This window comes from Apteryx mantelli, chromosome 4, assembly GCF_036417845.1.
Source record: "Apteryx mantelli isolate bAptMan1 chromosome 4, bAptMan1.hap1, whole genome shotgun sequence".
NCBI lineage: Eukaryota > Metazoa > Chordata > Aves > Apterygiformes > Apterygidae > Apteryx > Apteryx mantelli.
This window is the reverse complement of record NC_089981.1, coordinates 83,426,652-83,453,241: the sequence shown is the minus strand read 5'-3', so window position 1 is coordinate 83,453,241 and position 26,590 is coordinate 83,426,652. Positions and strand designations below refer to the sequence as shown.

At 41.5% G+C, this 26,590-nt stretch overlaps 1 protein-coding gene across 1 annotated transcript in view; it reads left to right on the top strand.

Annotated features, from left to right (window-relative positions):
- The window catches only part of MNAT1 (MNAT1 component of CDK activating kinase), a 125,839-nt gene that overhangs the window by 46,172 nt on the left and 53,077 nt on the right, over positions 1–26,590 (top strand). Inside the window, exons 4-6 of the mRNA XM_067295095.1 lie at positions 1,023–1,126; positions 4,193–4,333; positions 10,322–10,447. Coding sequence (XP_067151196.1) covers positions 1,023–1,126; positions 4,193–4,333; positions 10,322–10,447 — 371 coding nt within the window. The remainder of the gene's footprint in view (positions 1–1,022; positions 1,127–4,192; positions 4,334–10,321; positions 10,448–26,590) is intronic.

The following is a 26,590-nucleotide window of genomic DNA, read 5'->3' as shown; positions in this document are numbered from 1 at the left end:
TATCACTAGCAGTGCACATTTCTCTGCTTCTCGTATAAATGCACTGTGGCCACGTGGCAAAACTCTTAAAGGTTTTGGTGAAGACTGCTGCAAGCTTGTGGTCTGTGATAGCTTTAGGGAGGTGGGCATCAGCCCAGCATCCACTCAGGCTGGTGATCACCAAGCGACTTGCCAGTGACAATGGCTTTCAGCAGGAATTCACTTGACCCACAATTGAAGCAGTGACCTGGGGGTGAAAGGCTCAAGCTCTGTATTGAATTACTAATCATCCAAACCATATACATCTTTCAAGCTGTTGATTATAGCAACCACTGAATTTCTTGAAGTATCTTCTGTGCCATATGTAGACAATTGGGAATATTCAGCTAAACAGTGGAGCTTGCTGGCTGACCCTGCTATAGCTTGCTCACAGTTGCATGGATATGTCCTCTTTGCATCTGTGTATAACACAAGAGACCAAAACAATCTCATTTAACCTATTCATCTGAATACATCTGCACATTCCACATAATAAATGTAATTGGACATTGGTGCCTTTAAGTTATCAAAGAATGTGAACGTTTTCATGTGTACCTGAAAATACATTCTCTCTAGTCTTTGTGCATTAGACAGCCTTATAAAATAGAAGGTCTTAGTTTCTAACCTTGTGTTAATATGTATGTGCTTAGTCTGATTTCATTTTACAGGAATTTGTGTGTTCTTAGCTGTAACTGCTACTTAAAGGTCAGTATTTTGCTGACAGGACCATGATTATTCATTATCAGTATTACAAGATAGGATGGAAAAAACAAATTTTCCATCTGCTACAGATATATAAACCTAAAGGAACTCTACTGGCTTCTTTTGAACTTTACAGTGATTTAGCAGACTGCATCTTGCTTCACAAGGCATATTTAAATAAATGTTGTTACTGCAATGTTTGGCGCTAGAAGGGAGAGAGAACATAAGAGTAGTATTTCTTTGTCATAGTTGTGCATGCCAACCTAATACTTTTACTTCATGTCTCTTTAATATTTATGCAGTATTTAACTTGACCAACAATGTGGATTTGGAGAACACCAAAAGGAAAATGGAGATGTACCAGAAGGATAACAAAGAAGTCATTCAGAAAAATAAGATAAAACTGGTTAGTTTAACTTCTCATCTCCTTACAATTTTTATTCATTAGTCAAAGAGTTAAGGATTTTCAAAGTGGAATACTTTCTAAAATAATATCTTAAAAACAAATCAAAGCTAAAGCCATGATGTAGGTTTCCCTTTGTATTAAAAAAAGTGTAATACACTAATATTCTGTGATACTGCTATTTAGTGCTGCTTAAAGAGATGAAATTGATAGCTGGAACATAATTATGCTTTATTTTGGGAAGAGCTTGAAAAGAGGGACAGACAGAAAAGTCTGCATCTAATACATCACCACTGCATGCCTGCTGGCAGTGTCGTTGGACAATATCCAGGAGAGACCAAGTTCATTCCTATAGCAGGACAATCATTCCTTTCTCATCTGAAGAAAAAAGGAATCCAGACACAGACATTATGAAGCTCCCGAGAGAGACTTGTAAAACTGAGAGAAAGCAAAGGTCTGGTTTATGCAAAATTTGAAATGAAAGATGTTGAAACAAACTTTAAAACTTTTGTTTAAGAGCTGATAATAATAGCAGGAGTATTGTATACATTGTCCGTACACAAAACACACGGTTCTTTGAAGATTTATTCATTTAAATATGGCTCAGATATCATTTTGTTCTTTAAAAATAAACTTACATGGATTTCTTTCTTAAAGAAAAGTTTAATCTACTAAATATTTTTTTAGTTTAAAAAATATATGTTGTTATTGGTTCCTGAAGGCAAACATCTGCCAAGAGTGTGACATAAGAGGGGTGTGTGTGTGTGTGTGTGTGTGTATTCTAGCTGTACTGAGGACTTGCTTTCAAATCAGTAGGGGTGAAATCCTTACTCCCCTGAAGTCTGTGGCAAAACTCCCAATGATTTCTTCAGCACTGGGATTTCACAGGAGGAGGTTGGAATCTGAAAAATGTTTGTTTGAACCTCTTCCTTTTAAAGGCAAGGAAATTTCCCTAGGGGTCCATCTCTGATCTGTTATCCTGTGTCTGATGCTGTGCAATATCCTATGCTTCAGAGGAACATAGAGCTTGAAGAGACCTTCCAGATCCTTGACTACGTGTCTTATGTTACAGTATAGGCACAATCTCTAAGGTCACTGTAAGAATAGCGTACCTTGCCTTCAGTCCATCTTCTGTTCATGTATAGGACTTGTAGGCAGCCTGTGCACTAGCTGTATGAGCATATCGAGCAGCGTAGCACTACTCCATCCCCACCCAGTAAGGTGCTGTCTAGCAGTGTCTCCAAGTCCATGTCCTTGTAATTTCTTTTCAGCTCTCTTCTGCTACTCCTGTCCTCATGAGCATGTTGTTCTTCATTACAAATGAAAATACTAAGTTATTGAGCCAGTTGCCTCAGGACTTGAATAACTGCTAGTTCTTCTTTCAAGACAAGCCATATTTGTCATCTTTGTAGTAGTTTCTTATGGCCTTGCTATTCCTGTAGTAATCCATCTGTTAGTCTCTAGATTCGATGGAGGATCACACGGGGAAAAATTAAATACATAGCTTTAGATTTAAAAAAAAAATCTTTAAAACAATATCTTCTCCAGCTGTAGGGTAACTCGTTACTTCCTACTTTGTCACTACACATCTAATTTCACATTTTAGTTTGTTCACAGTTTTGAAATAGTTTTGTCTGGACTACATGGTATGAATGTGTTAAATTTTCTTGATTTCCCTTCCTTGAATGTGGGGAAACACTATTTCTATTTCTGTATACTTCTTCCCATTTGATATTTTGACTTCGCCCTAGGTTTCACCATTATTGTTTTTATTACTTTGGATCTTGGGACTCTCTATTATCTTTAATCTTGACAGAACCCTCAGTGTCCTATGGACCTACTTTTGCGCGCTCTCTCTCTCTCTCTCTTTTTTTTTTTTAAAGCCTGTTTTGTTTGGTCTTCCCTTCAGAAGGAATTCAATCTGACTTGTGGTTATTCTTCCTTTGTTCTTGTAGTCTGATCTGGTTTAGGTTTGTTTATAAATTTACTCATATCTTACTATTTTTTCTGGGCTGGTTTTTCAGGCTATGTCTCTCAGCACTTTCCTACAAGTTTTCTTTTGTTTCAGTGCGAATTCCAGGCGGCTTGGACGATCTTAAAGACTCTGAGCTCTTAAATTCTGTTGACTGAACTAACTAGATCCCTTAATTCTCAGAAATAACCTCAATTAGCAATCTGGGTTTTTTTTGTTTGTTTTATTCAATGTAAATGGAATCTAGTTTCAGTGGGTCAATGGTTGGTGACCAGCTCGATTCTCTGTTCTGTATAAAGTTTTTATCTTTAGTCTCTAATCATTTTTATCCCGTCTCTGCTTCTCTTGTCTTTGAGCCCTCCTTTTTTACTATGATTTTCTAATACAGTTGGCTTAATAGTTTACAATTTAAAAAAAACTTTTGAAGAGGAAGAATTAAATCCTGAAAATAAAACTAGTCTCTCCCTAGTAACTTCTTTTTCTCTTGTGACACATATGACTGTGATCCAAGTTATGGGAGTAATTTCTCCATTTCTGGGAATGGGATATTTCTTACAGTTCATGCTTAAATATGTTTTAGCTCATGACAGACTTCTCCATTGACATTCACAGATTTAATTTCTAATTTTTCTTCCACCCCACTGATAAGAAGCACACAGCATACTTCACACCCAAGATGCAGGTGGTCTGGGAGGAGGTGTCAGGAGCAATGCTGCGGTATTGTGGTACTATATTTTCTGACACCCAGTTACATCTCTTGAGGAGTCAGATGTGGGAACAGAGAGGTGTCTTATTTTACAGCTGAGGTATAAAGAAAAGCCATTGTCATCATCTAACGTTTAAGGAGCCAAGATCCAGATGATTTCTTTTTCTGCTGTAGAGAGCAGCAAGAGAAAATCTAATTTTGCACTGGCCAGTAAGGGGAGGTAAAAACATCAGTCCTCATCCAAAATGCCTCTTAAAAGGTAGAATTTGCTTGCTTTCCCATTATTTGGTCTGTCCTAGGTACTCTGACAGGCAACAGAGCTGTGGGTGCGAAGTCTATCCACCGAGGGAAGAAAATTGTTGCTAGTGGACTTCTAACGTTTCCCTTTCAGACTCGGGAGCAGGAAGAGCTGGAGGAAGCTTTGGAGGTAGAGCGACAGGAAAATGAACAAAGACGACTGCTCATACAGAAGGAAGAACATCTACAACAGATTATAAAAAGGAAGAATAAACAGGCACTCTTGGATGAACTGGTGAGTACCAAAACCAGAGGCTTTGAGTGTTGTATAGCAGAGCAAACAGCAACTACATCTACATTCATACCTTCCACACTTAAATTGTGGAATTAACACATCTGCCCATTTCTGTTTCCCTGTTTTGGACTCTTAATGTGTTACTGTTCTCTCTCTTATCATTCCTTTCATTGCTGCAAACAACTCTGAAAGCTTTTGGTAAGCCAAGGACTGGAGGGAGACCACTTCTGGGGTGCGACAACTGGTTCGTAGACTGCGTTGACTCAGTGTTCAGAATACCCACTGCAGCCAGAAATCAATTCTAGGAAACCGTTTTGGGCTGCACCAACACAGAATTAGTCCTGGATAAGATGCTAGCAGAGAAAAATGCAGAAGGCTTTTTTGGATATTGAGAAGAAGGGTTTTTTTATTCCCCTGCTCTATCTTTTCTTTTTGTTTGTTTGTTTATTTCCCAATGAGCTTCCATTCAAGGTTCTTTTGCTGCTATTTGATATGTGGAGGTATAGTTCAAAAAAAATTTTAGCAAGTCCACCCACTCTCAGTTTACTTTAGCAATTGATATTTGACTGCGTATCTGTGGAAGAGCTACTGTAAAGGTCCAGATTTCTACTGAATTCACGGATGATATGAAAGGTACAGGCTTTGACTGGGATGCAAGATGAGTTGCGTTAGCATAGCTGATACAGTTACCACTCCACCCGGAACCTGATGCATGGATGGATGAAGTTTTGTGTTATGTCTAAACTTATGTGACTGCCTGCTGGCATTGCCTTCAGCTGATGTCGTTGCATCTGCTCTGGTGCATGTCCAGTCACGCCTTGAACTGATCCATGAGGGGGGTAGGGAGGAGCTGCTAAGTCCTTTCAGCCGTATGTAAAATCTCACCACTGTTTGCTCGTTAAGCAGTCCTCAGCTGCTGCAAGTTGACAACCTAGTGTGTTGAAGCAAAATGGTGGTCAGGAGGTACTTGGTGAGGTCAGCCTCCCCTGCAGTGAGGAAACAGGGGAGACTGGGGGCAGCAATCTCAGGAGCTGCTATTCCAGCGTTAGTCAACACTTTCTGAGTCGGAGCACCTAAATGATAGGATGGGCATGGATCACGTGAGACTCCCTTGATTGGGTCAGAATGAAGGTTTACTCGTTCCATAACCTCTGTTTAGCAGTGGCCAGTGGTAGGTGCCTAGTGAAGAGCATAAGGGCAGGGCTAATCCTGGAACGCTCTCCCAGGTTCGACGGGGAGAGTTTCTCCCAAGGAAACAATGGGAGAAAACTGGAGGCTTAGCAACTTCCTGAATCAAAGGTGATCCCTTCATATTTAAAAACTCCTAGAAGAAAAAGATACCATGCTTTGGATGTATCATACACAAAACGTTTGCGGTAAGAGAGAATGAGTTGCTCCTTTTGGAGTGTCTGAAGCGTCGATTCATTTGTGTTTGTGTTTCGGAAACTGAGTGGTGTATAGACTGAAAACAAACCCAGGCTACTTTTGAAAACTGTCTTTGTACTCCTTCCTAATTTACTACTGTTTCTGCTTCTGAAATGCAGTGATGATCTGTGGGCAGAGAATCCCACTAAATGTGTTCTTTAAACAAGATTCACATCTCACTATGTATTTTTTTTATACATACATGTGTGTGTGGAGACATACACACGCATGCACGTACACACTAAGACCCATGAGAACAGTCTATGTGTACCACTGAAAATCAGAAAACAGGAAAAGTACATGTATGTACATGTGTGCAGTTGTCACTATGTGGTTTAAAGCTGCTTGGCAGATTGAATCAAGTATTTCTCTCTTATTTCAATGTATGTCATGTTAATATAGCACTAATTGCTGCTTTGCATTCAGGACGTAGGTGGCTTTCTCCTTTCCCAGGGAAAGTAGCGTTTCTCTTTGAACCAGTGCAGAAGGCTCTGATAAGATGTGGAGAGAGACGGTCAGTGTGCGATTTGGGAGTTTTAGGGGCTGTGCTGAAGAGCTGCCCTGTTCCAGGCTGGGGTCACGGCAGTCTTTTATTGGATTTGTTGAAAGGAGCTGGTGTTTTGTTTTTTGTAGACAGAAGCAGAGGTAGGCAGAAAAGTTCCTTGAAAATCCCTCAAGTCTGTAGCTTTGCATCTAGCAGTCTCTTTTCACTTTAAAGGTTAAAAAAAAAAAAAAAAATTTACACTCTACACAATCAGGAGTAGTTTGAGTAGTGGATCAATTAACAAAAACTGCACTACAAACTCAGACTTAATGGCTCAGAAAAAGGATTTTGAACTGGTTTCTGACTTATTAAAATGTATTCAATCGTGCCCTAAAATACACTTGTAATCTAGTAGAGACCAGTGTTGTTTTCTTACACAGCAGTTAGTTTTACTGGAGACCTACTTCACCAGATGGCTTGAGAAAAGAATGGTTATAAATAAGCCTTAAAACATGACCAAAATAGGTACTTTTAACTGTGATTGCCTATGTATTGCTATTAAAACATTCTTAATATTCTAAAAATAACAGAAAGGTGGTTTTAAATGCAGAGGAAGGAAGCTGGGCAACTTTAGATTGCCTCTCTGTTTATGAAAGGGTACTGTCAACTTAAATTTGGACCAAAACTTGTTTTGTAATACTAAAGGTTTATAAAACCAGCATTGAAGTGTTTGTACAATGACTTATAAAGTCTCTGGAAAACCAGCGGTTGTTAAACAAATAAACATTTCCTATGGTCTCTGAAATCCCCCTAATGCTGCGCTGCAAATCCGAAAATGAGGCTGATTACAGATGCAGCAGAAACAAGCATAAGCAGTAAAAATGTAAAGACTTGTTTAAAAAAATTCTTATATCTGTGGTGGCTGGTACTGTGCTAAAGCCACGTGGGTTAAGTCCTGGCTGCAGTGATAGCAGTGGCAGAGCCACGGACACGGCAGGACTGTGAATGCAGGGGAGGGTGGGAGGCTCGGCATTTCACCTGTGAATTTTGAACTGCCTTTTGGGCTCATGACCTGGTTTCTGGAGCCTGTAGCCCTAAAACGTCGATCTTGATGGATTTTTTAGTTTGTTCGTAGTGGGCAGTAAGAGGAAACTGAAGGCAAGTGTTTATGTGACGAGTGCAGAGACCTCGGGTCTTTCCTTGCGTACTTAACTCCGTCTCTGCGAGGCAGCTTCTGGGGTGTCCTGAGAGAGGAGGGGGTCAGCACTGTGCACCCCCATGCGCTTCCAAGAAGAATTTTGCCTTTGGTGCTTCAACTCATCATGCAATGCAGGGCTGAGGAGATTCATAGTTTCTTAAATAGATTATTTACTGTGTTATGACAGTGAGGAGAAGCCTCAGGTGCTTACAAAGGTGTGCAAGAATACTGCCCCGGCTTCCAAGAGCTTGTAATTTAGATAGTCCAGAGGCAGGGAAAAAAGGCCCAGAACTGTTTGGTATTTAAAGTGTCACGCAGGAGGCTCTGGCTGCCAGTGGCCTGAGGAGCTCAGCAGGTGAGGTGGAAAGGAGCAGCCTCGAGGTTGGATCTCGAAGCCCGTGGCCTCAGCTGGGAGCAGGGAGAGAGAAGACCCAGGGGCCTGCTGGAGAGATGAGGACGGTGTCGTGGGCGGCTCGGGCTCTGAAGGCTCCTGGAAGAGAAAGCAGGTCCTGTCGCTCCTGGTCCTGAGCTCTTACCCATCGCCCATTTTGCCTGCCTGTACTAATTAGGCAGATTTTATATTGCCGTCATTATAAATAACCTCTTTTAAAATAAAACCAACCACTTTAAAGACAACACAAAGCACCCTGTTGTAATTTAATTTGTAGTCCCAAGTGGATTTTACCTTTTGTTGGAAGAAATATATATATATATATATATTTTTTTACCTTCCAGACTTAGATAACCAGGGCTGAGTAAAATATTAAAGCACTCCCGTTATTTACACTCTAAACTGTCTGCGTACAAATGCTTACAGAGCTGCTGTTCGATGTCGGCTGTGTCGGGCCTTGCGCTTGCCTCTTCGTGCTGGCAGGGTGCTGAGGCCGGGTGCCCGGGTATGGAGCAGAATGGCCTGGAGGCATACGCCAAAGAGGCAGGTTCCCCTGGGCCCTGGCGTAGCTCGGGATCAAGCAGATGGCAAGGCGACTTGAAGACGTTAAGCGTCCCTGCGTTCACGAGAACCTCAAGGTTTTTAAGACAAATCTTTCTGCAATTTTTGCGTATAAGTAGTTTTGATCCTACAGTCATCCAACTCACTTTTCCCACACAGAAAATTGCTAGCATGGATAAACGCTTACAGGATTGGGTCTTTGCTGCCTGCCTGTTGCTGTGTTAATAGTTAACAGGACTATGTGCATGTGAGAAAGGACAAACGGTCAGGGACGTGGTGGCTTGCTGGCACAGCGTCGCGTTCCCACAGTTGGGTGATCTGGTTGCCAATCATCGTGCTACTGTGAAACCGTTCAGAAGGTAGAGCCAAAATTGGCTTAGTTATTGTATTAGAAGTGCAGCAAACTTTTAAGGAATGCAAGAGGGCAAAACAAACCAAGAGACCGCTTCTGGCTCTGCCCTCCCTCCCCCAGTATCTTAAATCCTATGACTGAAAGAACTCAATGCTTTTGAATTCTGCTGGCAGCACGTGGGGCTGGTGATGGAGTTATGGACACATACAACTCTTCAAAGATGCAGGCTCTAAACTAATACATTCGTGGTCCAAATTTTCTCCCAGTTGTACAGAAATTAGAGGTCTCTTATCATTAGAGTTTAGTTTTTTTACAGTTCGATTAACCCTTGGTTACTCTCAGGAGTTTGAGTAGGATCCTCTTAGTTATATTATCCTTCAGTCTGGACCAGTTCTCACTGTGCAACATTTTCTGCTTTTAGCGCTTGCAATTTAGTTGGAAGACAAAGTAGGTGTAACAACAATAGAGAATAAGGAGGAGAAGGGGTGATGTGAAAAGTAGGTCTCCAACACGACTATTCTTCACGATCATTTCAGGAGATTTTTCTAAGATATGAAGACTAGCAAGGCATCTCACTGCATTAAAATCTTCAAACTTCTTACTCTAGACTGCTATAAGTGAAATATATGATCCACAGTCCATTTTATTAAGCTCAGTTGTTTTTGGCAAGTAGCAAATATGGTTCATAGTTCAATATTTACTTGGTTCCTTGAAAAAGAAGTATATATGATGCTTGAGTGTTTTATGAATAAAATCTTGCACCAGAAAACTCTGGGAATAATCCACTCTGAACTCTTTCCCTGCTCTCAACTTTACTTTCGTTGTAGCTGGGAAAATTAGAGGATTTCAGTGTGCATGTGGATAGTCAGACTAGTTTATTAGAAAATTATTTGGCCAATAATTTTCTGGCTCTCTCAAGAATGTAGTATGTATATGTATGTTAATAATCAATCTGTTGTAGCCTAAACACGAGATTTTTAAGTAGTTAATTTGCTTGACTATTCATTTTATTACTTTTATAGATTTAAAAAAAATTGGCTAGCTTCCCTAAAAATAAGTTGGTAAAGGAGAAAATAAATATGCTGTTGGTTGTGCTTACAATAGTGCCATTGTGCAAAGCAGAGCGAGGATCATTTCCAAACGGCCTCAGGTGAAATCTAATGGGAAGCAATTTCAAACTGGTCTGAGTTCATTGGTAGAAAGAATGTGTCTTAGATAAACATCTGATCCAAGTTATACTACTTTGTATTATTCCTTCTCTGATTAAGTTCTAATTTTTTTTTTTCATAAATATAGTTGCATTGGCTGATTGGAATAAGGAGCCTGTTATATTGTCTTTAATCTGGATTCTATAAAACCAGTTGTTTGCAGGTTACTCTGATTTATGGGGCTGCTGCAGCTTTTTCCTATTACTGAAAATGATCGTTTTCTGTAAACTGTTCCTCTTTTAGAGGATATTTAGCATTATGTGGCTCTGCTCGTGATGGCCTTTCAGACACAGTTTGCAGTTTTGAAGAATATGCAGTGTTAATATTTATTTGTTTTAATATTCAGATTTGTTATTTATATGTTTACAGGAGAGCTCCAGTCTTCCTGCTTCCCTGCTTTTAGCTCAGCATAAGGACAGGTCTACTCAACTAGAAATGCAATTGGAAAAACCCAAAACTGTCAAACCAGTCACGTTTTCCACTGGCATCAAGATGGTAAGACTTGCTTCTTTCTTTTTTTGAATGTCTTTCTAAACTAAAGACCCAGCTTTTCCTAATATGAGACTTAGAGGTTATTATTTAAACTTGACTTACATATTATACAAAACAGATTAATTCCTAATTGCTTATATAATTGGAAGAGAACAGTCTAAGAATTTCATCATTCTGCTAGCTGGAATGTGCGACATCTTTTTATTGCGTACTTGTCCAAAACCAAGCTGTTCACCCCTGCAAAGTTGTGTGGTATTTTGAATTTTTTTTTTTGTCTCTTATTTGTGTCACAATTCTGGAAGTTGCAATTTTGGAATTTTAAGAAAAGGCTGCACTCTCTTCAGACTTACTATAACCACTGGGGAAAAAAAAATCTGTGAGTATGAGACAGAGAACCAGTTGGCACCATTTTCCAGATTAAGGATGCTATTTTCATTGTTACTGGAATCTAGGAAGCAACAAGTATTTTGTTTCAAACGTGCTAGTTAGTGCTGCTGTGACAGCTAAAGATTTGTCAGCATTCCTGGTCTTTGTCACCACATAGCACGAGTACACCTCGGTCTGTGTGCGGAAATGCAAGTTCTTGGAGCTTTTTTTGTTTTGGGGGGCAGGGGGGAGTATTTTAAATGTGTTACAGATCTTTTTTGCACCTCACTGATTTCCTGTTTTCCAACACATCTTAAAAAAAAAAAGCATGTTTTAGACTATATTTTAGAGTTGATAATGCCAAGTGATGTCCTGAAAATAAAACTCCCTCCCCAACAAGCAAAAAAAGAAGCAAAACGAAAACCTTTGTATCAAAGTAGTCTCCCATCAGCTAATCAGTCTGTTTTGTCAGGGATATCTGTACTGTGTTCATCGTCTGTCTGTTTTCCCCAAGGAGTTCGCAATGTAATAGCATTTGCAGCTTATTTTTCCGAAACTGGTGTCAGCTTTTGTGAAGTTTTGCAGGTTGTTCTCTTGTGTTCCTGTAGTATAAACCGTATTTTCTTCCTTTTTGTTTTCAAAAATCTGAGAGTTTAGAGGGAGATTGATATGCGCCATGATATGCTTCCTGGGTGTTTAGAAAAGCTGCTGTACAGAAAATGTTCATCTTTCAGTTTAAAAAATATTCTAGATGAGTGCCTGTGCTTTCTCTAGCTGTGTTAGAATATATTGTCAGCACTTCTTACAAATGTTGGTCCGTCCTGTGGGAGAAGAAAGAAGACCTGGTTATGCTATGCGCTGAGGACAGTGGAAGCACTTTCCGATCCATTTGTAAATGGCTGTTAAACAGTATTATGCGGAGATGGGCGTTTTGAGTGTGCAGCCTTAAGTAAACTTCATCCAAGAGTGGTGAAAGAATTGGATGAGGAGATTTCTAGCATTGTGCCATTTACATCTTAATGTTTGGGATAAGAGGGGTGGAAACTCCAGGTGACTGAAAGGGTGATAGTTATTTTACTGGTGTTCGGAAGGTGTGAGTGTATGATCAGTGTAACTAGTTCAGTCCAAGGTAAAAAGAAGCAAACAAAACCTGACTGACCTTAGTCCTAGATTAAAAAAGAACAACTTCAAAAATAAAAAGATTAGGAATAAGTACAGTTAACCAAAAAGTTAAGGATAGGCATTTTTAAAGCTGGAGATTATTGTTTTGTGGGAATTGGATTATATCGAGCAAAATGGATTTTACACTCTGATAAAATTGCAGATATGGTTGAGAAAGAAGAATGCTTGATTCAGTTACTACACGACATTGATTTAAGAAAAAATACATAAAAATTACATTATACAATAATAACAATATCGATACTCTCCACAGTAAATGGATTAACTGGCTAACTTGCAATTTTTATAGCTGTTGGTTACCGCAGCATGGAAATATTTCTGCGGGTGTTCTGCAAGGACACAGTGAAGTGTTTGGAAGCAGATGTTGAATTTCCATGGGTGACATGCAAGCTGGCAGAGTACAGGGCAGTTTTGACAAGCTGGCCTCGTTTGAATGAAATGCGTTTTAATATGGCTAAATGCAAAATTATAAATAGAAGAATAAATACTGGGCTCTGCGAGGTGGATTTGGAAGTCTAGCTAGACGAGTAAACCGAGCTGACCCTCAGCTGCAGCATCGGCCTTGGCTGTGTGAATGGTACTGCAATAAATAGGAAAGGACTTGACTTTTCTTTTGGTAAGACTTGCAGGCTGAAGAGTTGTGCTGAGTGCATTTTGAACGCAAAACCTGGCAAGAAGGCCGGTAGCCCCCGACGTTTGTTCAAAGGCGGTAGGGTATGCTTTGCTGTGCCTATAGCTTGGGAGAAGGTTGAGATACGACTCGCTGTGCACTAAGCACCTTCTCAAGGGGGAAAACGCCGGGTCTGAACAGTGGAACAGTAAATGTGACAAGAACCAGGAGCCTAAGTTAAACAAGTGGGAACTGAGGGAACGCACAAGAGCTGGAGCTCACAGTGTTCCAATGGGTAATTGCCCTCGCTGCTAAAATCCACTGTGGGATGTGGTGAAATCTCTAATTCTTGGTGTCCTCAGATCAGGCCTGGGACGCCTGTCGGAAAGTTGTCGAATGCAAGCTGTTGAGCTCAAATCGGAGGTAGTTTTGTAAAACGCAGCAGCGTTCAATGCACGTGATTTGGTGCAGCCGATGATCTGTGACGACGTATTCTAGCGACAGCGTCAGGTGAATTCCCGCACCTTATAACGTACTTACTATGTCCAAGGCTGAGGTTTTCCTGAAAATCCTGAGGGGCTCAGTCCGCCTGTTCTGCATAACTGTGTACCGGGAATAGGTAGGGTTTTGCTGTGCAGCTCTGCAGGAGCAGGACTCCCTAGCGCCTCGCGTTGCTTTAGCCCTGCTCCTCTCCGACCCCGGCGCTCGCACCGCTCACCTCGGTGGGGGCAGATCCTGGGTGGTGCTGAGTATTTGTTAAAAGTACTGTTCGAATTAATGCTCCATTTGGCTGTGTGGCTTTGCGAGTGAAGAGTTGTTGCTGTGAAAAGTCCTTTTCAGGCTCAATATTAAATAGTTGCAGCCGCATGCAGATAATGAATCGCTATGTGCCGTCTTCACCTGTGCTTTTTCCCGAGTAGCTCGAGCCACTGACTTTTCTGGTGGTGCTTTCCTTAATTTTGTCTCACAGGAAGGGAATCCAGATAGAACCAGCGGAGATGCACAGCTAATCCTGAGCTTGTGTTTCCAAAAAGGCTTTAAGAATATGCCAGTTGTGGCACTCCACATTGCTTTTTTCCAGCCTGAACGTGTGTTTTGCCTGGGATGGTCTCGGTCAGGGATGTTCTTCAGCCTGACTGGTAATTGGACCCGTTGCTCCATTTCTGATTTGAGATGCCCACTCTCATCGCCCGGGCAGCGCTCGAGGAAGTCGGCTCCTTTGGGGGGTCATGTTGGTGCTGGGAGCCCCCCTGCTTACACGGGGAGGAGGGAGCATCTTTCTGGGTAAGCTGGGCAAGAGCATCACCTGTAGCACTGGAAAGACGATTCGGTTATGGGTGTAGGGTCTCCCTCCTTGATTTTTACTTTGTTAAATTGGATTTTGTCCTTTTCGAGCAGGAGCCGCTTTTTCTCTGCGGTCTAACAGAACTCATCAACTTCTTCTTTTTCATTTATTTCAATAGATTACATCTTCCACACATTAAGCATATCTTCCTAATCAGCCAGCCTGATTTACCCCCGTGAGTGGGGAAAAGTGCTTCTGACCTTTTCTGCTTGTCCTACTCGGCTTATTAGGGAATAGGCTTTCTGCATATTTGAATATTTAAAATGTTCTCATTAAATCTAATCTCAAATCAGCACAAAGCTACTAAAGGAATTATCTTAATTGTACTTCTTGCAGTCATGCTGCAAATACTAATTCCTGCCAGTGCTTGTACCTCAACAGATTTTGGTATCAGTTGAAAAGAGCAAAGGTGGTCAGAAATGAATAACTTTTCCAGGATTTCCAGGGCTTTTCAGGGTGTGCAAACCAAATCTAACGTCTGGGAATAGAAACATTTTTCTGTTCCATGGTGAATGTAGCGATCATTTCTGGTTGGGAGGTGGTTTTAATGGGAAGCTAATTCTGGAGTGCAAGAGGTGCTCAGAGTGCATCGGGCATGAGTGGCAGCTTGCAAACGTAGCAGGAATTAATTTCATTACAGTAACTCTAGTTTTCTTATTACGTTCCTGCTGCTTACAGGGCTGCAGGAGACTTTTGGTGCTTGTAGTTCTGTGCTTCACATCACCGTTGTGGTTAAAAGTGCATAGGCTCAGATCCATAGAAGTGCTGAGGTATTTAACTCCCCTTTATTTCGCTGGAAGCTGGGAACATGCAAACCTTGGGGGCTGAGATCCAGCTCTTTGCATGTTTTTAAGAAGCATGAATGCCGCAGGCTGGCTCGAGTGAACGCTGTCTTGAGCGATGTTTCAGGCTGCCTGCGCTGTTCCTTTTCTGTTGCTTCCAGTGTTATGTTTCTTTGCTCCCTTCCCCTCCATCTCCCGGGAGACTTACCCTCTAGTGGTGGTATTCTTGAAGTAATTTCATGTAGTTAAAACCTCAATTACCTTTAATTGGATTGCCCAAATAGGCAAGAGAAGAACATAGATATTCTCTGGCCTGCTACCATGTGAGAGCGCTTTCCCTTTACGTTTTATAACCAAATACCTCAGAAGTAATATAATGCACCATTGATCATTCAGTGTTTTTGTTTTTATTACTTAATAGCAGGGGGGAGTATTTATTAATAGAAATATTAGTAGACACTGAGATGAAGGGTTCATTGTGTTGTGTTTCTACATGCGTAGAGTCATTACGAAGATGGTTACTGCCACTGTGAATTTGCAGTTTAAATAGATGCCTCGGGGAGGGAGGGGAACCAGATGCACACAGGGGATGCGGCTTGCCCGGCGTTAGACAGCAGACCAGTGGCAGGAGGAGGAATAGGAGCAAGACCTACTAAATTTTTAGCCTTCAGCAACTACTTCTATCTAAATCACATCATAATTTTCTGTGTGTCTGAATATTGCCAGGATTTTATTCCAGCTGTTGTAGTTTCCCGCATGGGTAACATGCAATCTGCAGCAGCAGAAGTTTGCAGGAGGGAGTCGTCAAATCAGTGTTTCACAGGAATGAATCTCGGACATAGGATGCCTAGGACACCTCAGGAATGCATGTTACTACTAAGCTGAGCTTATCAAGTGTGAGGGAAGAGATTTCTTGGAGTGTTACACTTGCATTATTATTCTAATGTGAAATAACAGTCTTATTTTACATTATGTGGAGCTATTTCTTTTAAAACGTTGACCTCATCAGCTCAGGTTAAATTAACTGCTCTTCATTATTGCCTTTTCCTACAATATTGCTTCCTGTGCAAACAAATGTTCAACGACTGCTCCTGTTTTTCAGCCTGTTTCTTTTATAGCTTGTGGAGCAATTATCCAAAATCCTGTTCCGAATGCACAAAAGTCTCTCTAAATACTTTTTTAATCAATTGTGCTCCTTCAAAGTTGCTCAGACGTATGCCAGGTACTCTGAGGTAAGAGAAGTCAGTCTAGCACTCCTATTCAGCCTATGACTAATCTGCAGCTCCAGAGAGTACTTTGCCCTCCCAGCTGTGTGACGAGGAACTGTTTCAGCCTTCCAGCCTTGCTTTGCCACTTCTTGCTGCTCTGTTTTGTTAGGAAGTGCTCTTAGAATTTGCTTAAAGTTTATATTAAAAAAAAAAAGACACGAATCAAGCCTATTTCCTTCCTTCACTGTTAGCTCAGCTGGTCTATCTTCAGGCAGAAGCAGTTCAGATGGAATTGATCTCTTTGAGTTGCACGCCAGTTGGAGTTTAATTGGTATTTTGTGTTTAATCTTCATTCTGTGCATAGTATGCACTTTTTTTTTTTTTTTTTGCAACTGGGTGAAATAGTTCCCCTTTCACAGCATTTCCTAGTTTAGAGTGTGCTCTAAGGAAGGTAACGTGCACGCTTCCTGACCTCTGTTCCAGTGTAGGACGTGAGCGTGGACGGAGCCACTTTTGACTCCGTCCTTTAAAGGTGCTTACAGCGCTCTCGCCACTGGTCGCGGTCAGTGTGCTCAGCGCGTGCAGGTGGGAGGCGTCAAGGACCCCCTTGTTACGCACTGATCTGAGTGGGGCGTTGGGATGCAATTGGAGCAGACAATAAAATTCCTTTTTCCCGTGGTCTGTATCTGTGTATTAGTGAATTCTCTTCTTTCCCCATCCTTAGCTCTGAATAGTCTTCCCTAATTAATTACCTGAAATTCTGCTCATCCACTGGAGGGGAGGAAGAGTTTGAAAAGGCTGGGAATGTCTTGATTTCTTTTTTTTTGCAGGGCATCCTGGGTAGCTTTCGGTCTGCCGCTGTCCCCAAACTCTAGTTTCTGTGGTCTGAAAGTGCCCTTTGATGTGTGTATCTGCTTTCAGTGCCGAAAGGAGTGTCTGGGTTGCTGCAGCATTTCTTTGTAGATTCCTATAGCAAAAACACTTTATAAGAAGGTAATTTCTCTCATCTGCGAGATTAGGTTATTTTGCTGTTTTAAATTTGACGTCTGTCCATGTTTACAAGGTTATCTCTTTACGTGAGAGTATTGCATCTGTTTTCTTTAATACTTGCTTCTTCTAGACTTCAGGTGATGTTCACACACTGGTCAGTGTTTTCTCGTGCAGCTCACACCTGGCTTACTCGTCACGTAAAAATGAGCACGCGCTGGATTGCGAATGTAAGGACCGTCTGCTTTTGTTAATGCTGTGACTTTCCTCTCAGCCTTTAACCTGTGATAGTATGCAAGACACTTACTCCCCGTATCTCCCTTTGGGAATAGTGCTTCCAAAGAAACCTTTGCAACATGGTATCTCAGTTTCCCTTCAGAGGGAGGCTGCGAAACACCACTGTCTTTTACTGATGAACCGTGTTACTGCGGTCAGAGTCTCAACATGTATTTTCAAGATGAAGTAGTGTATTCAGGCCTATAGACTGTCTCAGAAGAACTGTTTTGCTTTAGAGAGTACACATGTAAAGGTCTAATTTTCAGTGGTGCTGGGCATTAACTAGACTTCCAGCAGGAGTCAGCGGCCGAATCTGTACTACGAGGCCGCTGCATGCACCTTGCAGCCTTGGTTTCTGTGTGCACCCTGGCTACATCCCAGCTCGGTGCTAGGACAGCCTGGGCTGGGCATCAGTCCCCTTCCAAAGGGAACCTGGGTGTGCAGGTGAGAAGAGGAGTTGCAGAGTTTTCCAGCAGGTCTCTGGGTGAAGATGGTCAGAGCACTGGCACTGTGGAGCAAACCATGGAAGCAACTTCCTTGGAGTGCAGATGCGCATGGGTGCACGTCTGAAAGCAGGTGCGTGGGGTACAGCCCTGGAATATAGAAGCTCTGCTAGTGTGATTCTGCAATTGCTAAGCACTTCCTCCTGATACCCAATAAGAATATTGCATGTTGCTTTAGCTTTGAATTTGTCATCATTAACAATTTTTTTTTAAATAAATATTGTATTGATATGGTGAGAAGGATATCTATGTTTGAAAAACAAGAAGGGAGAAAAATTGTGGCTGCTAGATCTCCACTACCTCCTAACTAACAATACATAGATACAGAATTCGTATATAAGATCTAAGGGACACCAAAAATGCAGAATGATAGAATTCAGTTTAGGACTGAAGCACCAGAGTTGAATTATTTTAACACTGATCTGAAGTGTCCGGTGAACCACATACTGCTCATTTAAACCTCATAGTATTATTTATACAATATGCTGGTGACTTTTGAAAAGCATGATGGAGGATGGTTAGCAGTAGTAAATATGTTTGTTTTACTAAGTCTCTAGTCCTCTATTTAGATAAAGATGTTTTGTTAAGATTCAAGCACATACATGCCTGACTGTACTTAAATTTTTTTGAACTCTGGTTTTGAAGCACGTGCCAGATACACTTTATTTAAAAGTGATCTATCCTCAGAACACTTCCTGTGCACTCTAACCCACAGACTGAAGTCTAAAACATTTAATTGGTTCTGGGTTCACTGTGTAATTACTAATATATCAAAGTGCCTAAACATTAAGCACTTTATGTTGACTTAATGAATTTTTTCCCTAATGTAGGTGAGAAATGCTTTAAAAAACACAAAGCAAATGATGATAGTTGTCATTTCCTCTCTGCATATCTTACACAATGCTAGTCTTGGAAAAGGAGACTGGATTTTGAAAAAGCAGTTCTAAGTCTCCCCGTATCTCTTTACAGGATTACTGTTTGGAATGCCTTAGGAGAGATGCTGTAGTCAAAATTAAACAGTTGGGTGGACAGACATAATCAGAGACACTTGACCTGATTCTGTTTCATGGTTGGGCTCTTTTACCCTGCTCTGTTAGAATAAATATTTGTACATTCACTTTAAGGCTCCTTTACATGGCCAAAGCAGCACGTGATTATATACACGTATTAGTATAAATAAGAATTTGGCCCATAAGTTTTCACAGCTGTAATGACTGGAATTTAGTAAATGAAAGAGTGATAACGCTGCTAGTTGTATAGGGGGTGGATGGCAAGACAAATGCATTTGTTAGTAAAGTCGGTGGCTCTAGTTAGCAGTGGAGCAAATATATCCTGTTTCTATCTGTCACTTTTTGGGATGGAACCATTTGCCTCCCCCCACATTTAATTTTCATAGTTGGCCAAGGGCTTGCTGCTCCATATTGGAGCAACCACTGGGAAAGAGTAGCAAGAGCTGGACCTTACGTCCTGATGTAGGATGGCCAAATGCCATCCTAAGCAAAAGCCGGACCTGCCAGCATAGCTACAATAGCACAAAGACACGTTGTAATCGATCTAAGGAAAATGCCATTTAAATCAGCCTGAGATCTTCCTATTTCTGAGTCTTATAACTCTGAACATACTATTGCTTGAGTAGGTGTTACTGTGAGCAATAAGGAGAGATCTAACTGAAAGAAAGAGGGTGACTGGGAGGAGAGTCCAAAAAACCAGCTGGCAGGGAAATAAAGAATAATAAAAAATTTCTCAGTCGTTGTTTGTTTTGGAAAGATCATGCTTTAAGCACATGGAAATACTTTACACATTTGAGAAGTGCTGACTTCCTACATGCCTTGTGAAGGAACAGCAAATCATTCATATAATGTAAACACATTTATAGATTGTTCCAATATAACTTTTTCAGTGCTGCTGTTTTTTTAAAACAAGATAGAATTTAGTACATCTATCCTCTTTTGATGCAATGCTTTGTCCAAGAGTTGCATACATTGTGAATGTTAAATATTAAAACTTGTGCTAAATGAACAGTGAAAAGTTGAACCATGTTTTTTAATGCAAAAAGTTGTTAAACATTGCTGCTTGATGCACTGTTTAAAAGTAAACATGCCAGAAAGTAGTGGTAAGGTGAAATAGAAATAAATATCTTGTCCAAAGGTATTAATATAACCTATCTAATTATCTTGAGAGAGATGATCTAAAAAAGCTGAGAGATGACACAGTTCCTCTGTAGAGGCTGAATTTTAAGTTGGGGAAGAAAAAGGAATAAAATAGGAACCTCTGCCAAAATCGCAGTGGGTGTTTGTGGAATCGAATAATCATAGGGCTGGAAGGGGTTTCGAGAGGTCATCCAGTCCTTCCCCTTCCTCAGAGGCAGGATCACTGATACTTAAGTCATTCCTGACAGATACTTGTCTAACCTGTTCTTAAGGACCTCCTAAGATGGAGACTCTGTGGTCTCCCCGCGCAGTCTGTTGTAGCCCTTCGTTGTCCTTGCTGTTATATTTTAGGAGAAACTATATAACTGTACATTTCCTTGATGAGTCCATTAGTTTTGGCTCTGTCTGCATAGACACAGGAATCAGGCTATTCTTTTCCTCTATAGAAACTTTTTATGTACTTGAAGATGACTACCTAGAGGGAACTTCAGTGCACTAAATATTTTAGAATTTCGTTCTTAAAAAATAGTTCAGGCATCTTAATTGTTCCTTAAACAACAATAAAAGGATTGCTTTCTTCTGAAAATCTTTGATGGTCTGTCTCCACTCCACAGAATAGCCATGAAATATGTTCCTCAACTGATAAAAGGACTTTTTAGAATCAGAGATTTAAATTCCTTTAAAGAGAATAGTAAGGGCATTTAAAGAATTGTAAGAACAGTGAAAGACTGGGAGCCATTTAGTCAAGCCGAAATAATAAATTTGTATATGGGCATAGAAGAACATCTGATGTTTCTGCCAGGATCCTTTTTTCTTACAGTTTGTCTACATTTTTGAGAACACTACCTCTTTTTCTTTAAATCCTTTCTTCTCTTGCTGCTGATCAAAGTAATTCTGGGTTGTTTCTTGATCCTGCTCTGTTTACCTGAAGGAGGGCTGATGACCTGGAAGGGCAGAACTGGGCTGAGGGGTTGGCGGATTCCTCAGAGTCAGCTGTCAGTGGGATTGCGTCTGCTTTTGAGACTTGCCTGGTAGGCACGTGTGTGCAGACAGATCTCGTAGACCAGATTTATTCTTGGTTATTCCATTTTTTAGTGAATTGTGAATGTCTGTTTGCCTGTCAGGACCTTAATACCTCAAATATCACCTGATGTTGTAAAGTCTATGCACGTTGCTGCACAGTTAAAAGATCTCCCCTGTGCCCATATTTTCTTCCTTGCCTGTTTTTGGGGTCTTCTTCAGGTTTTGGGTAAGTACAACCTATCTCTGGGTTTCCTGAATTTCTTGCCAGAGTCATCAAGCCATGCAAAGAGGGCTGAGAGGAGGATAAGAGTAAGGGTGGCTGTAGCAGCTCTGGGAGATGGTCTCCAGCAGGAATGTGAGAGGGAATTTGCTATCAAGTCCTGGTAGCAGCAGCGGTGGTGTCAGACAGAGCGGGGAGGTGGGGGACCTGGGACAGGAGTGTGGGATCAGGGATGGTAGGGGATGGAGAAGCGTAGGGCAGAAGGTGAGATGGGGGAGGTAGTAGGGATTTTGATTAACAGGTACTTTGGGGATAATGAAGAGATGGGAGAACGTGGGGTGGGATAGCGGAGGACTCTGATGAGGGGAGATTTGGGGCAGGACTGGCAGGAAGGTTATAATGAGTGGGACGGGAATCTGGGGGCAGAAGGGCTGAGGAGTGCTGCCATGGTATTGGGAATTGTGGGAGGGGTCTGGGACAGAAGGATTTGGGGAACTGGGGATTTTGGTAGTCATCTAGCTGGCTGAGTTTCTGGGCAAGAAATCTGGTCTCTGCAGGCAGCAGGGGATGGTGCACACGCTTGTATGGTTTGAAGGTGACCTCTCCCCACTTCTCACCAGGACTCTGGTTGTAAGCAAGGGTGTTCATACAGGACTGCTGTTCCCCACAGCGTCTGCTGTTTTGCTTTGATCTCTGTTACAAGATATACTATCCCTACTAATATATTAATCTCTGCAAGGAAAAAATTTTCAGCATGTTGATTGAGGCCACGTTGTGTGTGTGTGTGCGTGTGTGTTCCACCTCCTCCCCGCACCTGAACTTGTGCCTAAGTGAACATCATGGACGAATGAGTGTTTGCTACAGGTCTTGAAGGAGTCAACTTTGGAGTTTTAAAATATCACATTTGTAAATTAAAAATACATTTAAAAATACAGATGTATTTCAAAGGAGCTGTTAGGGGCCTTTGTTTTCAATATTCATCCAAGATGCATTCATTTTGTGCTAGGGTACATTGCAGCGAAAAGATATTTTGGATCAAAGAGACAACGTTCTGTACCAAGGAGACTTCAATAATAATTTTCCTGAAGAATGTTTGTTCAGGTGCAGAGGGCGGGAAAAGGGAATATTGTTTTAGGCAATTGGTGTTGGACATCAAAAGGTGAATTTCCCCATATACACCTAGTTTGGATTCAGTGTGTCAGTCGAGGTGTTGCTGGAAAGGAATATTGACAACATTGGCCACTTATGAAAGAGAAGTTATCCTCATGAAGGAGTGCCTTGGTCTTGGAAAGTCTGGCACATCTTTGTTCCTGTTAATATTTTTTTTCAGAAGAAAAACCTGGTTTTGGAATATATCAAAGCAGAGAATTAATTTAACTGTTTTAATTTATTGTTCCATTTTGCCTAAACTTAGTTGCTACGCAGGTAACTGTATTTTGGGGAAATGCGAGGCCCTGGTATAATTGTGACATGCATTATGTTTCCAGCAGAATATGAGGCAGAGCAGTATAATCCTGTGAACCTTGCAAAGAGGGTAGTAGATAAGCATGGTAACATGTATTTCATGCAGGCTCTTTTTAAAAAAATACAAAATACTTAAGAATATTGTGGATACAAAGAAACCTGCTTTGACTAGCTTAAATGCATGTGGGTAATGGTATGGACAGGAAATGGAAGGACAAAGAGCACATGTGGAACAGTCTATCTAAATGAGCTGGATGGAGGCCAGGAAACTGGAGCGAGCAATATTTGCAATGATTAGTAGAAAATGAAATGATGGGTTTGTGTAAGAGCAGTGATACTTGTATTATTATGGGGTAGTGAAGTCTATCATGGAGGAGGTTGAAGGGTACGTTTAAAGGTGGTGCAGGTGGATTTGTTGGAGGACAGTAGAAAAAGGAAATATAGGTAAGTAGGTTAGAGGGAGGAACTGTTTATGTGTCTTTGAGGACTGTGCATAGGAGGAAAGAAGCATGTATTTTTAGGGTCAAAGCCCATTCTCCTGTTTCATCTCTTGAAAGAAAGGCATGCATAAATACAGCACTGCTCTCACCTCCAAAGCGGAGAAAGCGAATCACAGAAACGCGATCCTCTGCAAGACTGTCGTGGACAGTGCTCAAGTAAACAAGACCTTCTGGTCTGTGCTGCCCAGACTTGCTGACAGATGTAAAAGGGATCGGTGCGGGCGTCTGGCCCTTGCCGTCGTTAGGCAGTCACTGGCGGCAGGGTTTAGTGCTGCCTGCGTTTGTACACCTGTGGGCACGCGCCCATGGCTAGCATAGAAGAAAAGCCACATACTTCCAAGACTAAGTATAAAGATGCCTAGCTCATAATGCTGCCCTGCAGTAGGCCCTCCGAGTTCGGAGAAGCTTTGATGGAAGGATCAACAAGTAAATGTTCAGCGAAGCTTCTGTCTTCCCCAAAAGGTAGGGGTTTCTGCAAGACCCTGATGCTAGTGATGCCAGGAGCAGCAGCACTCTCTCCGCCTTCCCTTGGAGCGGGATTTGTGCCAGCTCATGGCTACAGTCCAGGAAGGGAATAACCAGAGGAGCTTTGCTGTGGGGTCTTCCGCCAGGCTGGTGGATAGAGTTGGAGGGCTTCTTCGTCCTCTGCTTGACAGACGAGACCTTGGCGTGGCATCTCCAATCGATACCTGCAGTGCTTCATGCGTGCTCAATCAAGCAGGATTTCAAATCTGTTTGGAATAAGGAAAAAAGAAACCCTGAAGGTGCAGTTTATACCAAAGCGTAATGTTGAACCAGTTTAGTTCCACTGGTAGTGTTGTGTACAGCATCTGTTTTATGCTAGTTTTAAGCAGACTTTTGTCTGGTTCGTTAAGTGAATTTTGGAGGCAAAGTTGAACAAATGTGTCACTTTTAAAGTAACAGAAATATTCCTAAGAGTGATGCACTGACTTAACTTTTTTTATTATTATTTTTTAACTCTGCATAAATAACTTTAGCTGTAACTGGCTTGCTGGGTACAACTTTGGCGTTAACAGTCTGTTTATCACCTAATGGAAAACCTCGGGAAAGAACTTAAAAAAGGGCCCTGAATAAAACAGTGGTGGCGGCTGGGCTCTGGTGTGTGTCGTGAAGAGCAAAGCGTAAACATGGCTGCACTTTTATTTATTAAGGAGTGAAGCACATGACAACTGCAGCTTTCCAAATGTGAAGTTCCTTCTTATAGGAAGAACCCCCTGCTTGGAGCGCAGGATACTCTGGCTGTCCCTGTTGTTCGATACAACGCTATATGGTTTGTATGGTTAATGTGCCCTGGTAACGCTGGCTAATCTTCTGTTATCCTCGGACCACCTCTGCTCTGTCGCACCGATAGCGTGGGGCTGAGAAGGAATGAGTGCGCTGTGCTCTAGGTAGCAGAGGAGGACTTCGAGAAGCGAGCTTAGATAGTAAAGGAAAAAAATCCAAAAAACAAAAAGCAGCCAAAACCGCCCCCCCCCAAACCCAAGAACAACGAAGAACTGTTGCTGCTGTGGACGTCCTTTTCGCGAAACCTCTTTCTGCAGCTGTGGAGCTGTGAAAGCACAGCGCGGACTCGGGAAGGACGAGTGGAAAAGAGGGGATGAAGCATTTGGGATGGAGATAGAGCGTGGAGGGAGGAGGGGAGAGCAAGCTATAGGAAAATGGGAAAGAGAACCGGATGTGGAGGGTAAATGGTGCATAAACTTAATGGCAGTGCATTTTTAGCTTTTCTGCACTGGTTAGTCGAGCCTTTTAGGAGGGGGGGAGAGAACCTGTACCTGGCAGAGCCTGTGGGTAGTGTGCCTGTGACGGGGGGGGAAACACAGCCGTTCTTTATTTTCCCGACTGGAGGTATGTGTACAGGCATTGTCGATTGTCTGGGACAGCTGACACTGCGGGAGGGGGACTTTGCAGGGGAATTCGGAGATTTAGATAAGGGAATATTAGTTTCAATTGCAGTATTTCATTTCAGTTTAATATCAAGTGCTTATCAGATAAAGCTGGTTTGAACATGATTTTTGGATGGGAGTGTCAGTGCGACCTCATTTGGGTGTTTTTTGCCTTGCTGTTCCCCCCCCCCCCCCTTAGCAGTACAATTTTTTTTGATGGATCAATTAGGAAACCCTAAAGAATGCGGATAATGCGGATAATGTGGATGATATGGTTACTACTCTGACCATTCTGGCAGATTCATAGAATTGATAAAATCTGCCCCTTTCACAATTCTTTTATACTTTTAATTTTTTTTTTTTTATTCAACTGATTTTGAATGATTTTTCCAATTTACGTAAAGGCATGCAAAAGTATTAAGCTAAGCCCTTGGAAATTAACTTTGTAGACCCTTTCTTAATATTCTGAAATCTAATTAAAACCCAGTAAATGCTGTCATTCATCATTTTACTATAGTAGTGCATTTCTCATGGAGACAGTCTAATATCCTGCAGCAACTTCATGGCATTACAAAAATAATTAATGGACCCTTTTACGGCCGTGTATGTTGCTACAACATAGAATAATACTTCAGTGTTATAACTGAATGGTGTGCTAGGAAACACTAATCCCTGGTGGATAGTAACAGGAAGTATGAATATTACTTATTAATAACAATATAGAGCACCTTAGCACACATGCTTTTTCTGGACACGTCTACCTTTTTGGAAATGACACTGAATTTTAATTACAGAGAATTGGTGACAAGTAAGAAACACTTGTGCTATTAAGAAGATCTGTTTATTTAAAAGCCTTCAGAAGTTGTAAAAGATAGAACTTAGCTGTATGTGCGGGATGAATGTTGTGCAATAATGCCCCTTCGTTCCCCTTTCATAATAAATCTCAGCAGAGTATTCATCTAAAGGGCTGCGTGCCAAAAAGAACAGGTTCGACTTGTCTGCGAGGATTTACACCACAGTAAAATGCACAACTGCTTTTGGAGAGGTCATTGTGAAGGTCACCGAGCCCGTCCGCGCCGCTGAATGGGAGCGACCCGCAGCAACAGCGCGAGAGAGTGTACTGGGTGAAATCAATATTTAAAACCGCATATGAGATGTAGCAATATGCTGCGATCGTTAAAACACATGACTTCAAAGCACGCATGCTGTTTTGCAAAAAAAGGAGTAGTCTCTCCCCCGCCGCCCCCCCATAAGTTTGCATCTCACACTCTCTGCTGAAGGTAACTCTTAGGTGAAAATACAAAATTTTTCTTAATTCCTGACAAATAACTTGAACCACATCTAATATAAACACTCATAAACCATTAGCAGTTGCCTCAAAATATTTGATCTATCCAATGAAAAAAAATTCTCTGAAGTTGTAGTGAAGTTAGTTACCCAGAATTTGGACACCTTTAAAAAAAAAAACAACAAAAAAACCCCAAACCACTCAGGTCTGAGTTTGACCATAGGGTCACTATGTCTTTAAATAAAAGATGATGATCTTTTCGAATGGCAGCCGGCCATTGGTGGGGTTTAGTGCGGAGATTAATTAGTAAACTTTGGAATGCGCTACAGCAAATG